The sequence below is a fragment of the Dreissena polymorpha genome, chromosome 9 (assembly GCF_020536995.1).
Source record: "Dreissena polymorpha isolate Duluth1 chromosome 9, UMN_Dpol_1.0, whole genome shotgun sequence".
Classification (NCBI taxonomy): Eukaryota; Metazoa; Mollusca; class Bivalvia; order Myida; family Dreissenidae; genus Dreissena; species Dreissena polymorpha.
Window position 1 is genome coordinate 89,906,188 of NC_068363.1, and position 25,453 is coordinate 89,931,640.

The window sequence follows — 25,453 nt, forward strand, 5'->3', positions numbered from 1 at the left end:
ATATACCATTAGCTAGTTAGTATTGTTTTTGTTGGCAGAATACATGATTTGACCCTAGCTAATTCAATAAGTATAGCCTTATAAAGATTTACGACCGCGGTAAAAACGTTTATTAAACTTTAAATATACCAATTGTTGTGTGACCGGGCGGGCTTTATATCTGTGGATTACAATTACACAAATTGTTATCTCTTCGTTGCGTATGCATACATAATTATTGGTGCATGCAATAAAATACATGTTCTCGTGTTACTGAAGTAGACATATCAACACCCGGCCTTGTAGTTATATAAAAAAAATACAAATTGATTTGCATATGACTGGCATTTGTTGATACCCTTTTAAACAGTAGACTCTTGTTTTATCTCTGAGATAATGTCATTAAGATTGCAGACGACAGTAGTGAAACATTCGGAATAATGCTTTTACTTATATGGTTATGTATCATTTGACATTAGTATAATATATATATACTTATCAATATAAGTGACTTTGTAAAATTATCGTTTAATAAATTTTATTAATACCTTGCATCAAAACTATTAATTATAGAAATTGTTTTTAAAATATTTCAAGCTAAAATTCTTAAATAAAAAGTTTTGAGATTTCATTAGATTAATAACAATGAACATTTCATTAACTGGGTTATTAGTTTCTGAACATTTTTATTGAATTCATTGTAATCTTAATGCTAATTATTTGTAAATACAAATTGATGAAAAGTTTAGAATAACAACATTTATACGGAAATTAAGTCTGCGTCATTAAGTTACATTTAACATAATCTTATGGAGTTACATTGTTTGTGATTTACAACTTTTACAATTGTTTATAACGGCATTTGTCAATTGAATTCGGAAAGTTTATATAGACACATTATACAAAATTACAAACTCAAAAGGTATCAAGATGTCATACATGTCTTCGAAAACTCTTGAATAGGAATCGACGTCCCAACGTTAAAGGAACAGCAGTATGTATTTATTTAATCTATTTATAATAAAACGTGAATACACTTAAAACCATGAAGTGTTTTAATTCAGTACACATGGCAGAGGTAGTCGATGAACGACTATTGTATGCAGATAATTGGGCGTGTATTTAAACAAATATATCGTTCTAAAACGGAACGCGAGATTTTCAAAGAGCGATATGATTTAGTAGAACACTTTATGAGTTTATTTTACAGCGATGAATTTGGTAGACATGTACCACAGTTCAAATTAACATTCTTTATGACGAGTAAATACAATAATTCGCTTTTTGTCTTTTCTAGAAAACTGTAAGATTTTGTTCTTACATGACACAAAGTTTAAATGATTTCATACGAATTTTTACACGTGTGATATCACACGTATGCAAAGTGCTCGTCTTTGGGCATTCTTGGAATTTATTTTGGACCACATCCAATATACGATTATCTAGCTGCCTCTATAATTGTATTATTATGCGTAGGAAATTATTAGGTTATACAACGCATTGTGCTATTTTTATGAGGTACAAACATGTATTCAGAGTCAGTCTGGATCAAAAGAGCACTGTTTGAACAACATATTCTATACCGCGTATAGCTCTGCGGCCGGAACGTTTTTGAGGTCAATGAACGTCGCACACGCATAGTGTTACATATAAACAATATATAGTATTTGCAATAAATTAACTCTGCTTGTGCATGGTATACAAACGACTCATTTTGACATTTATTTTGGCCATTCGAATATAATTATTTGTGTACGTTTGTATGGTAATCTCAAATAGACAAATCATCACCACTCTAGATTCGCGGTTGATGTATTGCAAAAATCAATCTCTACTGTTTTGAGTGCATTTGTGACTACTTTCAATATAGTCGCGTTTACAAAGTTATTTAACAACCATAAACAAGTATGCATAACAATTGTTTTAAGTTATTATTTTCGCGTTGCATTTTTTAGTGTATGCATGTGTATTGCATTCTTAATCTTTAGTGTTTACTTAAAAACAAAATCCCGATTCATACTAATCAGAAGGAAAAGAAGTGTATTGTGTTTGCTTTATTTATTTATTTCCTTATTCTAAAATAATCACAAGGCAAAGAGGTGTTGGATATAATTTCCGTCTTTAACGCATTTAATCACGCAAATGAGACATATCTTATATTTTCCTTAAAAGATTGCAACTAATATTATATTTCCATATTCTTGGTTCAAATGTGTAGTCATTACCCTCAAATTGTGTACAGAAACTTTTTTACATGGCGATTTAATTTTTTGTTGTTTTTGACACTGGTCTAGTGTTTGCTGTTTTTTTCCTAATTATTTAACTTTGATATCGGACATCGAACGCAAAATATATGTTAATTGGATATTTTCATTTACATCGCATGTCATCAATATTGATAAAAAACAATGCCATTTTAATTAAGAATTTGCCGAAAGTGTTTTAATAAAAATATTCAACATCTTATGCAAACATTACTATTATTCATACATACAATGATAATAAACAATTGAAAATTGCATGGAATTCACAACACAATCTCATATTAAGAATTTGACTTTATACATATTTTCAGTGGATCACATACAAAGAGAGAACAGAGGATCTGAACATAAGGTAAACAGTTGATAGCTGATAGCAAAACAGTATATATATATATATATATTATATTAATTTGTTGTCTATTAAGTTCCATTCCCATTATAGATTCATCTTACAAAGCAATCTCCACGCAGAGTTGTCTTCCTTTGCTCCCATTTTGATCCAGCTATGCTGGTCCCCGTCAAATGTCTGCGTGGAGCTTGCTTACAAAATACATCAACCAGTTAAGTTGTTGCTTTTAATTTCTTCAAATGATATTCATGCCTTTTTGTTACGTGCCTTAATTGATAGCCACCACAGTAAGAGAGCATAATATCAATATGCTACTTAAAACCGAAATAATATATTTATATAATTTAATTGAAAATTTGTATGAAGCAGCATGAGTCTTGTCCATGGAGTTATCTGTTTATAACTAATGCACAAACAATTGCAACATAACAATGTTTAAAACAATATTTATTGAACTATTATTAAATTGTCCACTGGGAAGTCATATTTGACAAGCGCAGAACATACGATTTGAAAATGTGGAGATTAATTAGCATATACAAATATATTGCAGCAGATCATTTAATTCCCAAATAACACATGAGGCGAATTATAATTTCAACGTCATCTTTATTTGTCTGCAACTAAATGTATAAATACAGGCAAACATGCATTCAGGAGTTGAGAAAAATGACAACACGATATAATGTGTATTCATTTTGAGAACGTGTTGTAAGCGTTAGAGGTTTTGTGTATAAGTCGTCGTTATACACCAATATTCATAACACAGCATTACGATTGTAAACAAGAAACCATTAACACGAACACCCGCTTTTCACAAGGAATTAGTGTCAAGCTTTTGATTAAATATATTTTTTTCATTGTTCTCATTTTGATGTTTCGTCTTTGACTAATACAATGTTTAACGTGCAATGTAGAATTATTATGAATAACAATTTGCAGGTGTTTAACGACCCAGTTCATGGCCATATTTCACTTCACCCGTTGTGTGTGAAGATCATAGACACACCGGAATTCCAGAGACTGCGCTTTATAAAACAACTTGGTCCCGTTTACTTGGTGTATCCAGGGGCCTCACATAACAGATTCGAACATTCACTCGGGTAATGCTAACTTCTATATTAAATAAATATTCGACGATATGTAAATCACAGTAATATCATTAATATACACATATTAACGATATTTCTACAAAAACCGGACATACCTTTTACGCTTTGGGATCAGTCTTTCTCAATGCATTATAATTAATGTTTACAGATTCTTCTACCATGTTTAAATGTTAATACATTTGTACATCTATATTTTATCACAATTAAAACATGTGTATGTTAAAACTCTAAGAAATCCCACACGAAACAAGTCATGGGATATAATTGATACACTGCATATTGTTCAATGAAATTAACATGCGATGATGTACATTAATGTCAATTTTTTCTGTTTCAAACGTCGTATGTACGTTTGTTTTACAGGGTTTGCCATTTATCTGGTCAACTTGTAAAGACTCTTCAGAAACGACAACCGGAGCTTCAAATTTCCGACGAAGAAGTTCTTTGCGTGATGATTGCTGGACTCTGCCACGATTTAGGTATTATGATTGGTAAACCATTTAAAATTCTGTCTAGGATATGTCATTCCGATATTTTATAACAAATATGAATTCGTCAATCAATCATGTTTCTTTGAGTGAAAAAGTGCATGATGCCATGCACTGTCAGTGTAAATATATTGCAAAAACGTAAACACTATTACGGCGAAGGCTTATATTCAAAGCGGTAGCTCTGAGAAGCATAATCTATATCATTAGTGTCTAAATTAAAAGTTTGAAATACTGTATGAAATTACTTGGAATAAAAAGAGGATGTTGAACAATTACAAGACTATTATGTAACTATTATACTGTGAATATTTAAAAACAAAATTATCATTTTGTCCGATGTGGTAAAATCGTCGAAACACACAATCTGCTGACACACTATTGAGGATCTTGCTTCCAAATTCATGAACAGGTTCCACACAGTGTGAACAAAGGATACAGATTGTGTTATAAGAAAATAAAAAGAAATGAACAGATAGAAGTTTTTATTATGCTAACACATGGAATCGCATATGTTTATGTAGTCATATTTTATTCATAGGTCATGGGCCTTTTTCCCATTTGTTTGATCAGAGGTTCATTCCCTCCGTGTGTCCTCGTGAACATTGGAAGGTAGGTTTATGTATTGTGCTTACAGTTGTAAACCACTCGCTGGTCATTAAAATGTTTACAGAAAATTAGTATTTGCTTTTCTGTGTGTTCGGTACTTTTAAAATCGTTTGTAAAATACGGATGATTGGTTGCTACAAAATTGATCAATCTTAATTGGGAGTTGGACCACATAAACGAAACATATGTACGTTAGATATGATCCAATTGAAACTAAAAATGTGTCCGTATAACACGGTTACCCCCACATTCCAAGTGTATTTTACATGTCCACTGTTGAAAAATTGAACATTACGACGCAAGCTAACATTTTGAGTTGCGATATAATAATGAGGCAAGGTTGGACGGAAACGAGAACATTATTGCTCCCGTTCTGCGAAATTGGGATTACACTAAGTCAAATCTGTTTTAAATTATTAAGTTTGATTTACGCTTTTATTCAGCATTTAATCAATGATCATACTGGTAGTTTATGTATGGCATACTTACATGTATGCGCAAAATTTATTCTTTTTCAACAGCATGAGGACGCCTCGGTAATGATGTTTGATCACATGGTAACAGAAAACAAGTTAGAATGCGAATTTGATTACAATAAAATCAATGCAGATATGAGAACATTCATCAAAGATCTAATTCAATGCAAACCAGAAAAGGTAAAGCTACCCATGGGTTGCCATGTGTTGCATAGTTTTAACAAAAACATATCAAACTCAATTAAACGTTATTATTATTTGAATTAAAAATAAACACATCTATGTTATATTCACTTGCCAATACTATATTAATTATCAAATGACTTTAATATCAAAAATGTTGTTTAAAGTTAAAATTAAAAAATGTTTTCAATAAAAACGACCAGAAAATAAATAACAACTTTGTAATACAAAAATAATAATTGTGTTTGCTCTTTTATAATTATAAATGGGCCATCCAGAACCGAGATGAAAGGAAGGGATTTTTCTATGAGGTAATGCCAAAATTGATCGTTGTGTTTAGTGTGATATATAACTTGCCCTTTTTGAAACACATGGATTGTTTTGGAGATGAATATGTTAATGACATGGACAGTGCCACTTTCACATTACTATAACTGCATACGCGTTAAATTTGCTTGAGTCTGTTTATAACACAAAAGTACCGTTATTGAACATAGTTATTATTTTAATTAATATTTAACGTAGTACCACCAATTGTGTCTTAACCAAAACGCTGCACAATTATACGTTCCGTTTCTGACAAAAACATGTATATTGTGTGTATATGGTGTTAAAATTAATGTTTATAAAACACAGTAAATGCACGGTTGCTGTAATAGACTGTTCTTAATGTTTGAAGATTATTTGCAACCAACGGAACGGAATCGACACAGATAGGTGGGACTACATCGCAAGAGACTGTTTACTGCTTGGGATTCGAAGCAGCTTTGACCACAAGCGTTGCATGAAATACGTCCGTGTTAGCAAAGGACACCGTCCCGCCACAAAACCGCAGCTTTGCTTTCGAGACAAAGTAAGCATATGTCACAGGTGTGTTTTAAAAGGACAACAAAGTCCTGGCGTAGGTTCTTAATTATATTATTACCGTATAAAACGGGCCTTTAAAGATATAACATCTATTTAGAAATATATAAAAACACGCTAACATTAACACACAATACAAAGATTTCACATATCAATATCACAATGAACCTTAATGGGACGCGCTGCGGAAAACAATACATATACATACAATACATATACATTAATAATATAAAGAATAATATAACATAGCTTACCACAGCGTCCATTTAATTAAAAATTATAACTATCCTTTATAGCAATTATAAAGAGCACTAGATATCTAACCCTCTTAACTTGTGAAATTTCTGAAGGGTTGTGAGGGACGAAGGCATTTTGCGGTGAAGGAAGAAAAGGGTGAACGAACAACCAAATAAGAATCTTTCTCTCAATCTTTCTTTCATTCAAACATAAAACGTAAAGAACAATTGGACGGAAACGTTAAACATTGCTCACACAAAAGCAAGTGCGACAGTTGGATAGCCTCGGCCGACTTCGTAGATATACATTGTTAAATGTATATATCCGAAGTATTTGATTCAACCAACAACAGCAGACGACACAATGGCAAACAACCTTTGACAAAGACAAACGAGGGCAAACGGAAAAATCGTCGCATGCGCGATGACAAATATACGTTCGCGTGCACTTTAACTATGGAACGGCGTATTCAAAATCAATATAGATAAAAACTGACATATAGAAAATGTCAAACTGTGACATTCTCCTCTGCTAAAAGAAAAATATCTCCTGACATTTCATTACGCTTCAACTAAAAATACCTACAATATCTACAAAACATACAACTGTATAGTGCCCAGTATGACCTTATGATGAAATAATCAACTTGAGGTTATGACAAACTGAATAACACGTGTAAACTATTTCTATAAAAAATATTTGCATTTGAAAATAGTTTCTTTCAAGGGTGACTAATATCAAGTATACATATTTGCGAAACATTGCGAAATAACATGTCGAAAAGAATTGAACAATACAAGCTGTTGTTGTTAAGGTAGCCGACTTCATCATCTTAGCACTGGCTTATGTTAAAGACAAAGGGAAGAAACTGCAATAGACATATCAGAATTTTATACCGGATTGATTTCCCTGCAACAGATATTTCAAGGTAATTGACCAAAATTTAAGTATATTAAAGACTGGTACACACCCACTTGAAATTAAATGTGATGACACATAGTACCTGAAATTAAACTTGCAAATCACTTATCCTTAAACATATTCAATTTTTTTTTAAATAAATGTAACTGTTACAAGTAAAAACATATCCTATAAACATACTGTGCCAATCTATTTTTGTAACATCTGCAATGGAACAAAACATTAAAATAACTAGAAAAAGAAGGTTAAAACATCATATGGCGAATAATATAACATAAAATACAATATATGCAATAGTAGCCCTAATCAACATGTATGAATGTTAACATACTATCTCTGTGTTAGACACTCTTCTTAGATGTCTGTAAATGATCAGTAGAAATGATAATTTCAAGCTGAAACAAGATTTAAAAATTGAATAAAGATCAGACCTACAAAACAAGACATTTGAAAATTATTTTACAACTTTTCAAGTTATACAATGAATTGAAATTACATACTTAACTTATTACACCAGTGACATTCTCCTCTGTTACACAAAATAAATGTCACCCTAGGGGAAAAGTCTCTACATGAGCTTTAATAGGTTGAACCCAATCTCCATACCGATCTGGCTTTTTCATTGGTCTCTGAGGTCGTTGTGATACCCTCGGCTCTGCAGCATGTGGTCGTTGTGGTAACACCGGCTCTGCATAGTGCGGTCTTTGGAGTAACACCGGCGCTGGAGCCTGTGGTGTATGAATTCTGCTCTGGTCTGCAATCTGAGACTCGTACCTATGACCTAAGGATAAAGAATGGTTCCGATTAGACCTACTATTACCTAAAAAGTGATTATCAGTATAACTGTGATTTGAGACCTATAAAAACTTGCATTATACGAACTAGGTGTGTTCCGCTGAAAATCAAACGCTAGGTTGGACCTACCAGTATAGTTATTACTGGATTTACCGTCACAAGCACGTGAGATGCTAGATGGTAACTCTGGTCGGAGAAAATTGACACAGGGCTGTGGTAACGGTCTTCTCCTAGGTGGAATGATATACTTCGGGCTTGCTTAACTTGTATCAGAACCACTGTCGGACTCCGACTCTGATGGAAAGCATATTTCATTGGGCGTGTCACCTTCGGTGTTGGTCTCTTCTGTCGTGGAATGGGTGGTTTTGTTATATCCGGGATAGTATTTTTATATGGGATGGAGTGCAATCTTTTCTTCAACTTGGACTCAAAGTTGTCCTTGCTGTTGGATGCAGCTGAAGAGTCCTTCATCCCAAAAACAAAGCATCTATGGCCAGTCTCAGTTGCCATCCGAAAAGAAGATAGAGTGGCGAGAAGCCTGTGGACTCATGTCTAGTGGAGTTGTAGGCGTGAACCATGGGCTTGACATAATCCTTCCAGTTGGACTTCCCGGCTGGATTCAAAGTGCCAAGCATCCCAAGTAGTGTCGCATTGAAACGCTCGGTGACTGGATGGTAGAGTCATAGTCTGCTTTGTTGCATAACTCCTTGATTACCTTGCTCTCGAAGTTTCTTCCATTGTCGCTATGTAGTCTTGCTGGAAACGAGTAGTGGGAGAAGAAATTCTCAAACATGACTGTAGCCGCTGTCTGTGAGGTCTGGTTGCGAGTTGGTATGACTTTGGCGTAGCGAGTGAAGTGGTCTGTGATGACGAGGATGTTCTCGTATCCACCCTTTTTCTCAAGCGAAAGGTAGTCTAAGCATACCAGCTTCATGGGATGAGTGCTTGTAAATGGTACCAGGTTTGCTTGGGCTTTGGAAGGTGACTTCCTGCCCAGGCAGTTGGGAAAGGTTTGAACCTTCCACACTACATCCTTCTCCAGGCCTGGTCAGAAGAACCGCTGCTTCACCAACCAAAGTGCCCTGTCTCGTCCTTGGTGACCAACATCATCATGGAGTCCTTTCATGGCCCAGTCTCTGTAGCTCTCTGGTAGAACTAGCTGTAACACTTCCTAACTGTCTGTATAAATTACCGTCTTTAATGATAAAAGAGCTCCTATGTCTGAGGTACTTGTGTATGTCCTTGAATTCCTTTCGCAGTTGGTCCCTTCGGTTGTAGAAGTCTGTTGTCGATGATGTGGTATATCCTGGAAATGGTAGGGTCTTTTTTGTTCATCCTTCCAGTTGACCTAACTTATGTCTGTAGCTTGGTTAGTAGGATCCTCTGTGTCAGTCCCAAGGTTACCATTGTCTGTAATAAGGAACGAATCTGCCAGTGGATGTCCATCTGTCCTGGGTCTGGCCTCGGAGCACAGGGTTTTGATGACATCTGTAAACATCACCTCTTTTTCTTGCTGCTGTGGTGGTCTGCTTAATCCATCTGCATCACGGTTCAACACGCCTGACTTGTACACGGCCCTTGAAGTTGTAATTGCCGAGTGCAGCTAACCATCTGTGTCCCGTCGCATCTATTAATGCTGTTGAAGATACATACGTGAGCGTGTTGTTGTCGGTTCTCACGATGAAGGTGTTTCCATACAGGTAGTCGTGGAACTATTCCGAAATGACACAGAAACTCTAGCTTGTGCGGTGGGTAGTTCCTCTCGCTGGCTGAAGACCCTGGTGGCATAGCTGATGGCACGCTCCAAACCGTCCTGTTCCTGATATAGTAGGACACCAAGACCCTCTGTAGACGCATCGACAAAAACGAGAAATGGTTTAGAAAAATCAGCATATCCAAGTACATGTGGATTGGTAAGGATATGTTTAATAGTCTCAAAGGCCTTCTGCTGGTCACCATATCCATGGAGTTTTCTTCTTCTTGGACTTCTTGGAAGATTTGTTGGTGGGATGACCAACAATAAGATTATTCAGCGGCTTGACAATCTTTGCAAAGTCCTTAACAAAGCGCCTGTAATGCCCTGTTAAGCCAAGGACACATCTCAAGGACTTTACCCCTTGTGGAACTGGCCAAGTAGTCAAAGATGCTGTTTTCTCAGGTTCTGTATGAATTCCCTCAGAGGATACCACATGACCTAGATAAGAAACTAAGTGCTGAAAATCTCACACTTAGAAGCATTAAGTTTAGGACCACGGAGATGAAGTCGTTCAAAGCAAGCTTCTAACCTGGTGACATGATCGTGGAAATTCTGTGAAAAAATAAGGTCATCATCTAAAAAGATAAGATACTCTCTAAGGTTTAGATCACCCATACAGGTTTCCAAAGTCTCTGAAAAGTACTGGGTGCATTTGTTAACCCAAATGGCATCCGCTCACATTGGTAGAACCCCAATCTTCCTACTGTAAAAGCTGTCTTTTCTTTGTCTTCCTCTGCTATTTCAACCTGCCTGTACCCGCTGCATTAGACTAATTTGGAAAAGAATTTTCAATTATCAAGTAAATCTAGCATATCACCAACTCTCGACAGATTGTTTGAATGTTTGATGGTTCTCTTATGCAGTTCCCTTAGATCTAAATAAAAGCGTAAACTGTTATCTTTCTTTCTAACCAATACTAAATTGCAACAATATGGTGAACTGCTTTCTTTGATGGCTCCGCAATCAAGCATCTCTCGCAACCTCTTCGAACATGGATGTTGGTATTATCCTGGTAGGTTGTTTAAAAGGTGTTTCATTATTAAGTTTGATATGGTGCTTGTTTTAGTCCGTCTTGCCAATATATGTGGATGATTTTGAAACGATAGTCTTCCAATTTCCTAACACTTGTTGTGCTCGAACGTACAGTTCTTCTGTTAAGTTCACTTTATGTACTTTTATACCAAATTTCTGTAAATTTTCAAAAGCTTTATTAACAGGTGTAGGAGTAGTTACTGGTTCAGGTATCCATGAGTCAACAACTTTGACATCTGAAAGAGAACATATATTTGTGCTTGGTAATACTCTAATAGGTTTACAAGTAATGTGGCAAACACAAACAGGAACTCTGGCAGTTGTACCTGCCCCTTCAAGGGAAACAACTCATAGTCATATAGTCAAGCCAGATACTTGAGGTTTGTCAAATGCCTCTGTAAGAACAGTTTTAAAACCCTTCTGGTTCCAAACAAAACCTCAAATTGTTGAAACTTTATTGGGATGAATGACTATAGAAAACTTGTTGGTTGTCTTCAGTGAAACATAATTTGTACAATTCAAAGCATCTAAGGCAATTCTGTAATGATATGTAAAATGTATCCCTGTTACAAAAACGCAAAACATTTGTACCACTAATACCGGGTACACTCTGTCGGATTTCTATATCTGGAACAATCAAAATAGGTACAGAAATGCTTGGTTCTAGAGTAGAGGGAATTAAAATATCACCCTCAATGTAACCTAAATATGGTGAACCTTTACCACACACTCCAACGAAATCAAAATTGAAACATGACATAATGCATAATTCTGGTTTCGGTTCAAGAGAATTGTAGAATGACTCTGAAACTAAAGTAACCATTGACCCACTATCAATCAGTCCATTTGTCGCAACACCAAAATAACTGCTGAGCCCTTATTGGCTTTTCCAACCATCCTGTCCGCTAACAGACTCGACTGTGCTTAAGGGCGATTTCCAATATTGACTTCCCCAGTTTGCCCAACAACTGAGGAGACTACGCCTTTGGGTTATGTTGCGATTTGTTAGTATTATAACGACTCTCTTGTTGGTTGTTTCCACCACTGTATCTGCCACGATTTCCACCACGGTAACTTCCACGATTTGCACCATGATAATTACCACGATTTGGTGTATATAAACCTTGTCTGTTCTGGTTATTGTCCCTAGAATAATATTCATTACTGGAACTTGCCGCATCTTTTGGTTTCTCTTTCATCTGTTTTTCAAGAGAAAGCATTTTATTCATGACTGAGTCCATTTTATTGGTAAGATCATCGACAGTGTTCTTGTCTACTGCCGGGGATTGTTTAGCTATGTTAACTGTTGCTGAAATAATACTAGAAGCTGACAACTCGTGCTCCACTGAACGGACCTCTTTCAATAATCTATGGTAATCAAAAATAAAATCATATATATTTTTGGTATGTATCTTCAGCTTCTCGTCATGTAACCCTGTCCAAAACATTGAACGTTACATATTATTTCTATCAACAGAAGAAACATGACCGCTTTCTACTGCAACCTGTAGTAAAGCTTCCAGACAACATTCATACGCGGTAACATTCTCTGAAATTTTCTGAGATGCATTTTAAAAAGTCTGTATAACAGATTCATTAGTTAAAACTTCGCCAAACAGAATCTCAAGTTTGTCTAATATCTGTTGACTGGTTGCATTTTCATTAAGTGAAATAAGAGCACGTCTGGCAGTACCGCGTAAAGACCTGTGGATACTTTGTAAAACAAAATGTTCAGGTAAATTCTCTGAAATAAAACATTTGTTTTCAAACCGCAATACATCATATGTCTCATCGCCCTTTATAGGTTGTTGATCACCTAGAAAATAAGGTAGCTTTGGCGTTTCCTACCTGGGCATCTGTAAATGTAAACCATTTTGAGAATTATTAAAAGAATGTGATGGTGAACTAGTCCCTGTAATAAACTCTGTAAGTGTCTTCTATGTGTCCCAAAACCAGGGGAACTTGTTGTTAAGGACGGTTTCTGCAAAGAAGCATATTCTTTTTTAGTTAACACAACATACCACTTTTCTTAAGTGCTCGTAAAACTTGCTCCAACTGCGCCTCTGACAAAGAGGTATCCACATCTGCACCGGATCCATCGGATCCTTTCTTGTCTGCCATTGTTTATACCTTAAATGAGTCAAAGAGTATAAACTGTAAAACAAAAAGTACATTACAGAATAGCTGACATGAAAACAATATTACTGTTGCTGAAATTTGGAGATATAATTTAATAAGACCTGGTCACCATTACAGAATGAACTCCTTGAAGAATTCCTCAACATTTTATAGATCTATAGGAATTATATAATATTCTTGAAACAAAATTCCACATAAATAAATGCAGTCTTTTCTCAGGTATCAATATTCCTAACTTACAACGCTATAAAAGTACACAAGACACACTGACTGACTGAACTGTATCAACAATCAGCATAATAATATCACGGACCCACTGACTTGGTGTTTAGTCACCAACTAATTGCAATAATACCTTAATGAAGCAACTTTAAAATACTATTAAATTTTAAGACGTGTGTATGGGATTCTTACCAAGAAAATCTGCTTTAATATTTATATCAGACCTTCGATGCAACACTATATATTATCACGCGATTATATGTTCAGGCCCAAAAGCCAAATAATGGAGCCGCACAACCGATGTGCTAAACAATACAGATAATATATATAATTATACGCTCGTCTGATCTAAACATAGCTTTAACACAATTAGAAACACAAATTGACACCACAACACAGACAATATATCACTTACCTCACTCGCTCCACTTCTCAATCATACATCTACGGTGTAGGTGCAGTGCAAAGAATGTGTGCAAAAGTTATGTACAGAAAGAGTTATAGATAGTTGGGCAAGAATAAATCAGGCCGAAATACTGGGACAACTCAGTAATTAAACACTCAAGTTTGCAAAAATTTTTAGGCAAAAATGTTTAAGAAAACTGCTCAAAATTAACCCTTGGACACTGTAATTTCAAAACTACCAAAAACTAATTTAGTTTTTCCTTAAAAAACATTCTAAATCACACTTTTTACTAGATAACTAATAATTTTCCACTAAGAAAATGTTCAACTCAACAAGTTACCACGAAAACATGTGACCAAACAACGATTTACGTGACAACATATAAAATACACAGAGAACACAACTCACAGTAACTGTATTCTATAATAGTCAATTTCAATGACAGCGGTTTATAACGATAATCTACAGGAGGCACCTGCATATATCTATAAATTTCAGTAATTCAGAGTTCCAAAAGATACCCTTTCTCAGCCGTTCTTCCGAATGAATTACGCGTCGTAAAAATCGCTCCAGTTGTTTCCGTAGTTATTCAAATACCAGTGCGTGCACTTAAAAAAAATTCACTTGCTAGCTTTCAAATTCAACAAAATCTGAATCATCCTGAAATAATCTATATGGATTCGAAAACTAACGGAGAAAGGTATGTTACGTTTGAACAAACCTGACCCTGTGCAATCCCGATTTCGCTCTTCCTTATCTCCAAATTCGGATTTCTAGCTCATGTCAATTTCGGCTCAATCCTGCGTACGCCCATGGCTCTGCATCACGATTGCACCTAGATCATAGTCCCCCCCCCCCCCACCCCCCAAAAAAACGCTACAAAAACCTTTTCATGGTTTCTGTATCCTCAGTCTTTAGGCTTCCTCCAGACCGACGTCTGTCCGACCCGATCCTCGGCGGCGGCGATCTTGCCGTCCCTGACACTATGGCCCAACGGAAACCCAAATGGCCACCAATGTCACAGGTGTGTTTTATAAGGGCAAACAAAGTCCTGGCGTAGGTTTTTAATTATATTTGTACCGTATAAAACGGGCCTATAAAGATATAACATCTATTTAGAAATAAATGAAAACAATCTAACATTAACACACAATACAAATATTTCACATATCAATATCGAAATGAAACTTAATGAAACGCTCTGCGGAAAACACTACACATACATACAATACATATACATTAATAATATAAAGAATGCCATAAAATAACTGACCACATAGTCCGATTAATTAATAATTATAACCACCCTTTATGATAATTATAAAGAGCACTAGATATCTAACCCTCTTAACTTGGGAAAGATCTGAAGGGTTGTGAGGGACGAATGAATTTAGCGGTGAAGGAATAAAAGGGTGGACGAACAACCAAATAATAATCTTTCTCTCAATCTGTCTTTCATTCAAACATAAAACATAAAGAACGATTGAACGGAAACGTTAAACAGTGCTAACACGAAAGCACGTGCGGCAGTTGGATAGCCTCGGCCGGCTTCGTAGATATACATTGTTAAATGTATAAATCCGAAGTATTCCGATTCAACCAACAACAACAGACGACACAATGGCAAACCACCTTTGACAAAGACAAACGAGGACAAACGGAAAAGTCGGCGCATGCGCGATGACAAACGTTCGCGTGTACACGTAACTATGGAATGGCGCATGCAAAATTAATATAGATAAAAACAGACATATAAAACATATCAAACTGGGACACATATAATTGTAAATAATGTATTTAATTAAAACACGTCGATTTTTACCATTGACTAAATAGTTTTGTATTTTATGTCTTAATATCTTTCACTATCAAGTTGATTTGATAATTTTAAATAAGTATTAAGTTATATACTTTTCAATGCAAAACGTTTAATCTAATATGTTTAATCTAATTTGTGATTCGCACGAATAATGGTTGAAGGTTTTTGGTTCGTGTTTCAGGAGAGTGGCGACTTCTATGACATGTTTTATTTGAGAGCGAAGCTTCACCGCCATGCATATCAGCATAAAACAGTGTATATCATAGGTGAAATGTACGTGATTTTTTTATATTTACTTACGTATTATCGCAGTTAATTTATATAAGATTAAACCAGTATAACTACCAATGGTGTAATTCACATAATCAATATAAAACGTTTTTTGCACATTATTATTTACCTGGTATGGTTAGTTGCGCACTAGGGAGAGCATATTTAAAGAGTATAAAACGCGAACTAAAACGCTAAGCAAATTGCAATCAGAGGTAATACACTCATGTATCATCGCTATTCTCTAGAACCACCAATAGACAGCTCCTAGCCTTTGATATCTGACGTTACGCTTGGCATGAGAGCCAATCATAAGCTTTGTTTGTATTGTGTATAAATAACAAAAACATGTTACTAATGTGCATGGTCATCGAACGAGTGTGCATATGATCCGCAAACCAGCTCAGACGCGTTATCAGGTTTGAGTTTGAAACAATAATACAGGTGTATTTATAACAAAAATGCAGTCAGTTATTTGAATATAGATGACGACAAATCATAGTTAAAACATATTTAAGTTAGTAATATACATGTTAGAAATGCAATTCAAATATACAAACTAATAATGTCAGAATGCAAGATATGTAGACACTATATTGCTTAACCTTAAAGGTGCCGTTTAAAATTTTGGTAAAATGACAAAATTAAAAAAAAGTTGTTTCAGATTCACATATTTTCATTTTTGTATGATACTTTTAAGGGAAAAGTGATACTGACCATTTACCATGCTCTTAAATATCCATTATATGCATCTTTTGACGATTTGAAAACCTGGAAATTATAAAGCGTCGTGCGACGCGAAACGATTGAATAATTTGGAGAGTTCTGATGTTGTAGTTATATTTTGGGGAACTACGGTATTGCTTATATAGGTAAAAAATACATCCGCTCATTTTTACTTTATTTAAGTGTATTCTTGTTTTTAAGCATTTAATGACAAGCTTCAATTCATGCCAATTCTGTGAAAAGGTCCCTTTAAAGTGGCCTTTTAACAGATTTTGGCGTGTATTGAAGCATGTCATTAAATGCTTTATATTGATAAATTTAAACATTGGACCTAAAAATCCCCAGTAAAACAATACCATTTAAAACATAGGAAAAAAGCAACCCTCAACAGGGCTCGAACCACTGACCCCTGGAGTCCTGGAGTAAAAAGCCTCCAGCCTAGACCACGCGACAATCCATGCTCATGCAATGTTTTATTAACCTATATAAGCAATCCTCGTAGTTTCCAAAAAATATAACGACAACAACAGAACTTTCCAAGTTATTCAATCGTTTCGCGTTGCAACGCTTTATAATTTTAAGGTTTTCAAATCTTTAAAAGATGTATATCATGGATATTTTAGAGCATGGTAAATGTTCAGTATTACTTTATCCTGACAAATATCATAACTGAAACGAAAATGTGCGAATCTGAAACATTTTTTTTAATTTTGTCGATTTACCAAAACGTGAAAAGGCCCCTTTAAGACTGCAAAGTACAATTAGACAGAAATGAGCAAAAAGGTCGAGACCTAAAATAGTTTTGTCTTCTATCAGTAATACGTGCTGCTGATATTGTGTAAATAGCTTAACTTGAAACAACACTATAAATAAATGCATAAAATGCAAACCGTATATAACATTATAAGGTATTAGTACGCAGCAAACAGGCAGCACAAAGATGCAAGTCAATAACAGTAATTGTTTACGCGATTTTTTCGAAACAAAAACCCATTCAATGTCAACATTGAAACAGATTCAAACCAACTTTAATATGTACCTCATCTGGGTTTACATTTTGTTTTGATGCAACAGTATAATACTTAAGCGCCCCTATACCAAATAACTTCAGCATGTTCAATTGTAAATGTAAAGCTGAAAATAATGCAGCATCATGAACACATTAAAACAATTAGAAATATTACGAAAGCTGTTTTTTGTTTGAATGCCCCTTTTTCCCGAAATATGACGACGGGAACCGTCTTTGCTTGTTTCAATTTTATACAGCAGCTTCAAAGGATACTTTAATTTCCAATGTGAAATAAAAGAAACTCTATTAATAGAGGAGACTGCTGTTTGATTATGGAACATCAGATAATTAGTGGTATCTGACACGAAAAAGTTTATTTAGAATAGATTTCGACTATGGTATCATGTTATAACACTTTGACATGCGTCTTTTTAAGGATTGTACAGGCTTTACTTAAAGCTGATGAACATCTTCAATTCGAAGGAAAAGACGGGTAAGAAGAATTCGGCTGTACATTTACTTTATATCACGCACGATTTGTTGTTGTCACGTTATAACTGTGTGCATAATAGACACATAGTTCCAGTTAGGTAATCTTCTCAATTTATTTTGCAGAGTTTTCTGCCCTGTATCGAATAACAGCTAGTTTTTTTAATCCGATTGGCACAAGCAAACTAGTATTTGCTACTGACTTTCTTGTAAATTTAATGAAAAACAAAGAAGTTGGTTTAAGAAGGTGACTACATTATTCAAACAAGAGAATGTAACTATGAAAATACAGTGTTTGAGTTGTTGCGCCTTTTCGTTCACATGGTACTTGGAAAGTAATTCAAAGATCTTAATATCCTCATATCATACATATTAATAACATGATTTGTGATGGTATAAGTATTATTTAAAGTTGTTTGTTTTATAGACAATTGAAAAAATGAGCCAAGCTGTTGATGATATGAAAGTATTGAGCAAACTAACAGATGATGTTTTTAATGTAATACTGAACTCGACGAAACCGGAATTACGAGAGTCCAGAGAAATCTTGCGCAACGTTTTGTCACGCGAATTACCAAAGTTTGTTCGCGAGAAACCGTTGCCGGGAAATTATGCTGACGACAAAGTAACATAATTATTTTTATGCTCAAATATCGAACAGTGTTTTAGAATTAACTATTTGCAAATGCAAAGTTAGTTGCAAAACAGCAAATAAAAGAAAATTAACTAGAACAAAACACTGACAATATCTCATTTGTAACTTAAATTAGATAATTTACTATACACATTATTATAAGCACATTGAACATCGACTTGTTTAAAACACTTGCATCAATTACCATTAACATGAGCCATACTATTCCCAAGTTTAAATCGGGATAGATTCAACACTTTTTATTGATGACATATAGTTTTTACAAATATGACTCAGTTCTTTATACAATGAGCTGGCAAAAGTAACATGTTATTTTAAACACAAATATATATTTTAGGAATCAATAGAGAAGATAAAGCAAAACATGAACATCCCGAGAACGGAATACATCATTCAGGTAAATACTTAGATGCTTAATGTTCAGCATTTGATCACAATGGTTAGTACACTGATGCAAAACATAACCGATAGTAATTATCCACATGGAACCCGCTGCATAAAAAAGGTAGCACATGACTCTGTGGTATTTTCTGGCAAAATGTCAGCATTTAAACATTCAAACAAATATTTGACGTAAACATACCACCTTGATATCGTATGTCAGAATATAATGTTCTAGACGTTGTTAATGTACGCCGCGATATGACAGTCTGAGGGTCGTTGTTAATAATTTCGTGCATCTTTCTTAACATGGAGAGTGCATCCGGACAAAACATGTTTTGTTTTAAAGTATTCAATACTATTCGCTTCAGTATTTATATATCAACGTTTGAAACAATTAGATAACTTGTGCACCATCGTGTCAGATTATAATAGCAACGAACTATCAGATAACAAGTTAACTTACGTGTTTCTTTATGACAATTAACACATGAAACGTTGGCTTTATGATAATAATAATTTGATAATTGGAACGGTAATTATTTGATGGTGCAAGGGACATAAATCCCCAGACGCTTTATAAAATACTTGAGTTGTGTTCTTGTATGACAGAAACTCACTTAGGCTCTAACTCCTATAAATCATGAGTTACTAAAGTGGTTAACTAATTATATGTTCACAACTTCTTTAACGAAAGGGACATACTAATAGTTTGTAACACCAGTATCAAACATGTTTTCTAAGCTTTTTAAGGCATTGACATCAACCATAAAAAATGATACAATTGTAACGTTATTGTAAACCATAGTTCATAGGTAAACGAAGATACATGTATTAAATATAAATTGCTTTATACAACCACATAGAGAGCTCAAATCAAACATTGTCATAACTTTATTAGCTTTTAAGGTGTAACATGACGGCGTGCATTATTTGAAGGCTTAACATTATTAAAAGGCTTTATACAAATATGTTTGAGCGATGAAATAAACAATTTCAAAGGTTTCGCTTAAAGTATCTACAAACAAATGGAAGTAATCCAATATTCCCCAAACCCAATATTGACAAAACGATGTTAATTGGGTAGGTTAAAACGTAAACAGTTGATGAGACTCAATAACATCAGGCAACATAAAGACAAAATATTATTTGATTTTGGTAAACACAGCTTAACTTTGTAATGAATCACGCTCCGTTAATATAATACCACTCGATAACTTTAAGTATAGGCTTATTTTGTAAGGTGTTTGTTCTCAATCAGGTAGAAATAAATCATGAAACTGTTTGAAGAATTCGCTGAAGTTAAATTCATGTGAATAAACGCAAATTAAATTTATTAGAAAACGTATCGAGTCACTTATCATATGTAACAAAGCCATGCGTTGCAGGTGGCAAACCTTGATTTTGGAATGAAGACGGAAAACCCAATAAACACCCAAGAAACCGACCCAATCAACAATCAACAAGCCGACCCAATCAACAATCAAGAAACCAACCCAATCAACAATCAACAAGCGGACCCAATCAACAATCAAGAAACCAGCCCGATCCAAAAAATGCTTTTCTACCGAAAACATATTGTTGATGTTGCGAAAACGGAAGAGGTTACACTTTAATATTTGTGCATACTGTTTTGCTTATGTAAATAACTAAAATAACTGTAAATATGTGTTGTTCCGCTACCTTATTGGGACGTAGAATACTAGCTAATACAATGATAATGTTATATTTAGACACAGCTTTTTCCACCAGTGCGTTATAAGGAGAAACTTGTGCGTGTCTTCTCTACAAAAAAATATCCTGAATCATGTGAACATGTTGACCAGAAATTTTGTGAGGCAATGGAAAAAATGGTATGTTTGTTCCCGAATATGTTTGAGTAATACATTACATGCTAAAAATAACAACACGTGTACATAGTGCAAGTTATCAGTTTAAATATATTTAAATCCAGTTAGTTAAAACTAAGAAAGTTTAAGCGCGATTACATCGATAGGCATAGTGCTTATTGAAACGTTTTCTAGTACGTTCCTTGGATAGACCAAGTACTTGTTGTCTTTTAGGGAAAACTTAATAACGCCCTCTCAGTGAGGATCGAGCCCGTAACCTCCCGGTCGCTAGGCGGACATCATTGCCACTACGCTAATGCGAAATTTTCTTTAAATTATAAAATGATTTATATGGCACTATATTTGTTTAAACGGCTCTGTATTTTTAAATCTTATATTAAGAAAATGTTTATTAGCATATACGATGACTAGTAAATATCACGCAAATTTTATTAACGTTTTAATTTTACGATTAGGCTAGAGAGAGACCTGCCGACGAAGGAACCGGTGAGAGATCAGTCGAGGTAAATGTCCAATAAACGTTTATTAAGGTAATTTCGAATGAATGCAGGTGTTGTAGACGACGGTGCATCGGCTTGATTCTGTGTCAAATATCAAACGGTGTTTCGGACAACTGGAAGTCGAACACCGATGTCGACACACCGTCCTTGAATGCCCGTTATGTTCAAATCCGAATAAGCTTATTTGTTCCCGACATAGATGTAAAACTGTTCTTCACTGAGAAAAAGATACTTTAAGGCCCTATATACATGAGATGTATAAACAGGCAACACTTTTAATCAAACATTTTTTTGTTTTTTACAGAGGAATCAACAGGAAGTCATTGTTCCAAACATCGCTGTTATTTCAGATCGAGGTAGGGTTGAAGACTCTATGAGGCGGTTATGAATGTATTAAAATTCTTTCCCAGTACTTAGTCTGTGAAAAACACAACATTAAGTTCATGAAAGAATGTTTTCTCTTTGCTTGTTATTTCGGAGGTATTGTGTGTATCGAAGCTTCAATATCATGAGATTTGGAGTAAGTTGCCTAAAATACTCCTGTGTCATTAAACACTTTATACAAATTCAAAATGTTAATGATTAATGTGGATGTTATTTATAAGATGTGTGTATGTGTTTAGTTCAATGTTTTTACATACATTTGTTTAAACGGTAGCTCTGTTTGAGGGAATCTATATTGTTGTTTTAAAATCAAGTGTGCATGCCTATTAAACATCATTCGTCTGAAATATGTCTTACATGGCAACGTTTTGTTTTTCAGGATTAGTTTCACAAGTACACTTTAAGGTAAAACATCATAACAGCAGGAACTATTATGACTGGTGGTGGAATTAATCTTAGCCCCGTATTCAACATCAGTTTGTAAACCCTATTCGAATGTTTCCTTAAAAATAGGAATATTTCTGAACTTGGAATTCGGCACCTCTGACTTCATCATTAGTTGTGTTATATATTTTGTTATTGACATTAACATTAGGCAAGGCCCTATATATCCAATCGCTTGACGTATTTGTATTGGTTTTAAGTGTATTTTTTATTCTGGGGCCTAAGAATTGGTTGGTGAATACTTGCCGGGATAAATAAAAAATATTACGACGAATTAGTTTCTTTGCATTTAAAAGGTTTCAATAGCATTGCAGAAATTATTGTAAGGAATTCAAATTTTATTGTATACTTCGTGATCAACCGTTTTTCAACGAAGTTGAAAATCCTAGCTATTAGATGGATACATGTTTTCGGTCGTTTGAAACGCGTCAATATAGTTTCCGGTCAATAAATTGTGTATGCATATACCAATTTTGAGCGACAACGCATGATGTGGTATTTGAGTCGTGTTGGGTTATGTTAGAGGTCACAGTTGCTAAAAAGAGGGAAACTGTTTCAACTAAATCATTTTAGTTTGGATATATATATTGAACTGACATTTCGTTAGAAATATTAACATTTTAAGACAGATCGGTCAATGTAAATTTCGCGTTATATAGAAAATCAGCAAACAGGATTTGTTCGGTGAATACATTCAGTTGTCATTGACCAATCGGAATGTATCAAGTGTGAATTATGTTCAAGTATTTCTATAAATAGAAAATAGGTATACTATCAATAATTTGAGATATAATGGAATGATTGTTTTGACATTTTGTATACACGTTTATTATATGCAGATCTACCATTAAAGTACCTTTTTTGTAAATTTGATTAAGGTCAATGCGACTATTACTAAAAAAGAAAGAAAAATACGTTCCTGCTTTATAAGTTTATTACTTGTTGTTTTAACTTGATAATGACATAAAATATATTGTGTAATGTTAGTGTTTTAAGCGTTAATATATTGCCTGAGATTTCATTAGGGACAAGTTGTGTCAATATTTAGTTCAATGTTTTCTTAAGTTAGAACGAACACTTGTTACGCTTAATGTCTAAATGTTCATAGATGTATAGATGTAATAATTAACACTTTCTTTGCACGACGTAGATATGTGGCATATGCGATTAAGAAATGTGATTTTCTTGAGGCAACAAAATACCTACAGGCACATGCATATAACTGGTTTCTGCTTTCTTTGCAATATTAACAGAACAAATTGGCAAACAAATCTTTAATGACACAATGTATTAGTATACGTGTTTATAACCATAATATATTGGATCTGAGACCAGTTGTCATTTTGATTTGTAGGTGTTCAACGACCCAGTTCATGGTCACATTTCAATGCATCCTCTCTGTGTGCTTATCATAGACACCCCGGAATTTCAGAGACTTCGTCACATTAAACAGATAAACGCAGCATATTTTGTTTACCCGGGAGCCTCGCACAATCGCTTTGAACATTCACTTGGGTAATGCATAATATAGAGAGTATATTCAAGTTGTTTAGTATGCATACTAAGCCTGATTAAAAACCAACTCTCCAAATGTCATCTTTAATTTGACACCAATCAATTTCTTTTTTGCTTATTCGTTTTTTTTTCAAATTCGTTAAAAACGAAAGAGCATTTGCAAATGCCTATGCAGATTTCATTCACTGATGCAATGTATGTTTGGTAACTTAACAAGCATTAAGCATTTCTTTTCTATCATAAGAGTAATATTAAATCAATTCACACACTTTCTAACACGGGAAAATACACTACATATATATATTTTACACAATATGCGTTGGTTTTGTGTAAATTATTAAATAATGCATATTTGTAACGTTTATAAAAGCGTGTGCTACCTGGCTGGCCGAGTTGTAAGGAAACTCAAGAAACAGAAGCAACCCAATCTAGACATAAATGACAAAGATGTACTGTGCGTACAAATAGCAGGACTTTGCAATGATTTGGGTACTTCATCTTCTTTCTTTTGTTTTATTAAAAATAGCATTAAATACGATTGTGCTGTATTTCAATGAATTGTTTTATCATATATAGCGTTTGTTAACATGGCGAGTTTTATCATCGTTCTTATACATTGTTATGTGTTATACAATATAAAGTACATTTTAAATAAATTCCTACACATGCAACACGTTTATTTGCAAAGATGCATTTGATACGTTTTGCAGGTCACGGGCCCTTTTCGTACTTGTTTGAGCATCGTTTCCTTCCACAAATGCAGCCAAACTGCAAATGGACGGTATCCGTAGTTGTTTTATACAAATACAGTTCTCCATATTAAAACTGCCAATCGTGTTAAGATTTAATTTAAACATAGCAATGATTAATTTATACTTTTATTTGTGTTATTGCACAGCACAAGGAGGCGTCTGTAATGATGTTCAGCCGTTTGATCGAGAAGAACAATTTGATAGATAAATTCAAATTGTACGGTCTTGAAAACGAGGATATCACCTTCATTAAGGAATTACTGAATGTAAAAGCTGAAGAACAGGTAAATAACTGTAGATTTTGTCTAAAAAGATGAAACAACATAAAATGATGGCAAACTAGTATAATGACTTGTGCAGCAATGACGGTTATGTTCTGAATGGAATGATGTTTTTTTTTTAAACATAATCTGTTAAAACCCCTGCAAAACCTCTCAAATCAATAAAGGCCGGTAAAAGCTAGATCATAGTTGAAGTTCCAAGGTGAAATAAACGAAATCAACAACTAGCTTGTTTTAATCCGGAGCATATATTTGTCCACCACGAATCGATAATATTATGTTAGAAAAAAAGGTGATTGTATGCGTATTATAAGCACGCCCATGTTAACTATATCCGAGCTCATTTGTCAAACATTAAGGAAAAATTAATATATAGACATAAGCCCTAAGCAATGTTTGAGAACATCATTGTGCTCTGCCTTCATTATTTAAACAATCACATCAAGATCACAATAATTACATGACTTGTATTAAGCTCAATCAAAGATCCAATATCAAGTTTAAAGTCACAATTCTATGACTAATGTTTAATACATGATATAAACA

General features: G+C 34.4%; 1 protein-coding gene across 1 annotated transcript in view; it reads left to right on the forward strand.

The window, feature by feature from the left end:
* Positions 1–799: 799 nt before the first annotated feature.
* LOC127846250 (uncharacterized) overlaps positions 800–25,453 on the forward strand; it is a 34,817-nt gene continuing 10,163 nt past the window's right edge. The window contains exons 1-20 of the mRNA XM_052377420.1: positions 800–973; positions 2,555–2,595; positions 3,535–3,695; positions 4,068–4,183; positions 4,734–4,804; positions 5,323–5,457; positions 5,739–5,771; positions 6,140–6,313; positions 15,833–15,928; positions 18,573–18,770; positions 19,138–19,197; positions 20,570–20,785; positions 20,915–21,034; positions 21,487–21,534; positions 21,836–21,887; positions 22,295–22,320; positions 23,714–23,874; positions 24,245–24,363; positions 24,585–24,655; positions 24,773–24,910. Coding sequence (XP_052233380.1) covers position 973; positions 2,555–2,595; positions 3,535–3,695; positions 4,068–4,183; positions 4,734–4,804; positions 5,323–5,457; positions 5,739–5,771; positions 6,140–6,313; positions 15,833–15,928; positions 18,573–18,770; positions 19,138–19,197; positions 20,570–20,785; positions 20,915–21,034; positions 21,487–21,534; positions 21,836–21,887; positions 22,295–22,320; positions 23,714–23,874; positions 24,245–24,363; positions 24,585–24,655; positions 24,773–24,910 — 2,037 coding nt within the window. The 5' untranslated portion in view covers positions 800–972. The remainder of the gene's footprint in view (positions 974–2,554; positions 2,596–3,534; positions 3,696–4,067; positions 4,184–4,733; positions 4,805–5,322; positions 5,458–5,738; positions 5,772–6,139; positions 6,314–15,832; positions 15,929–18,572; positions 18,771–19,137; positions 19,198–20,569; positions 20,786–20,914; positions 21,035–21,486; positions 21,535–21,835; positions 21,888–22,294; positions 22,321–23,713; positions 23,875–24,244; positions 24,364–24,584; positions 24,656–24,772; positions 24,911–25,453) is intronic.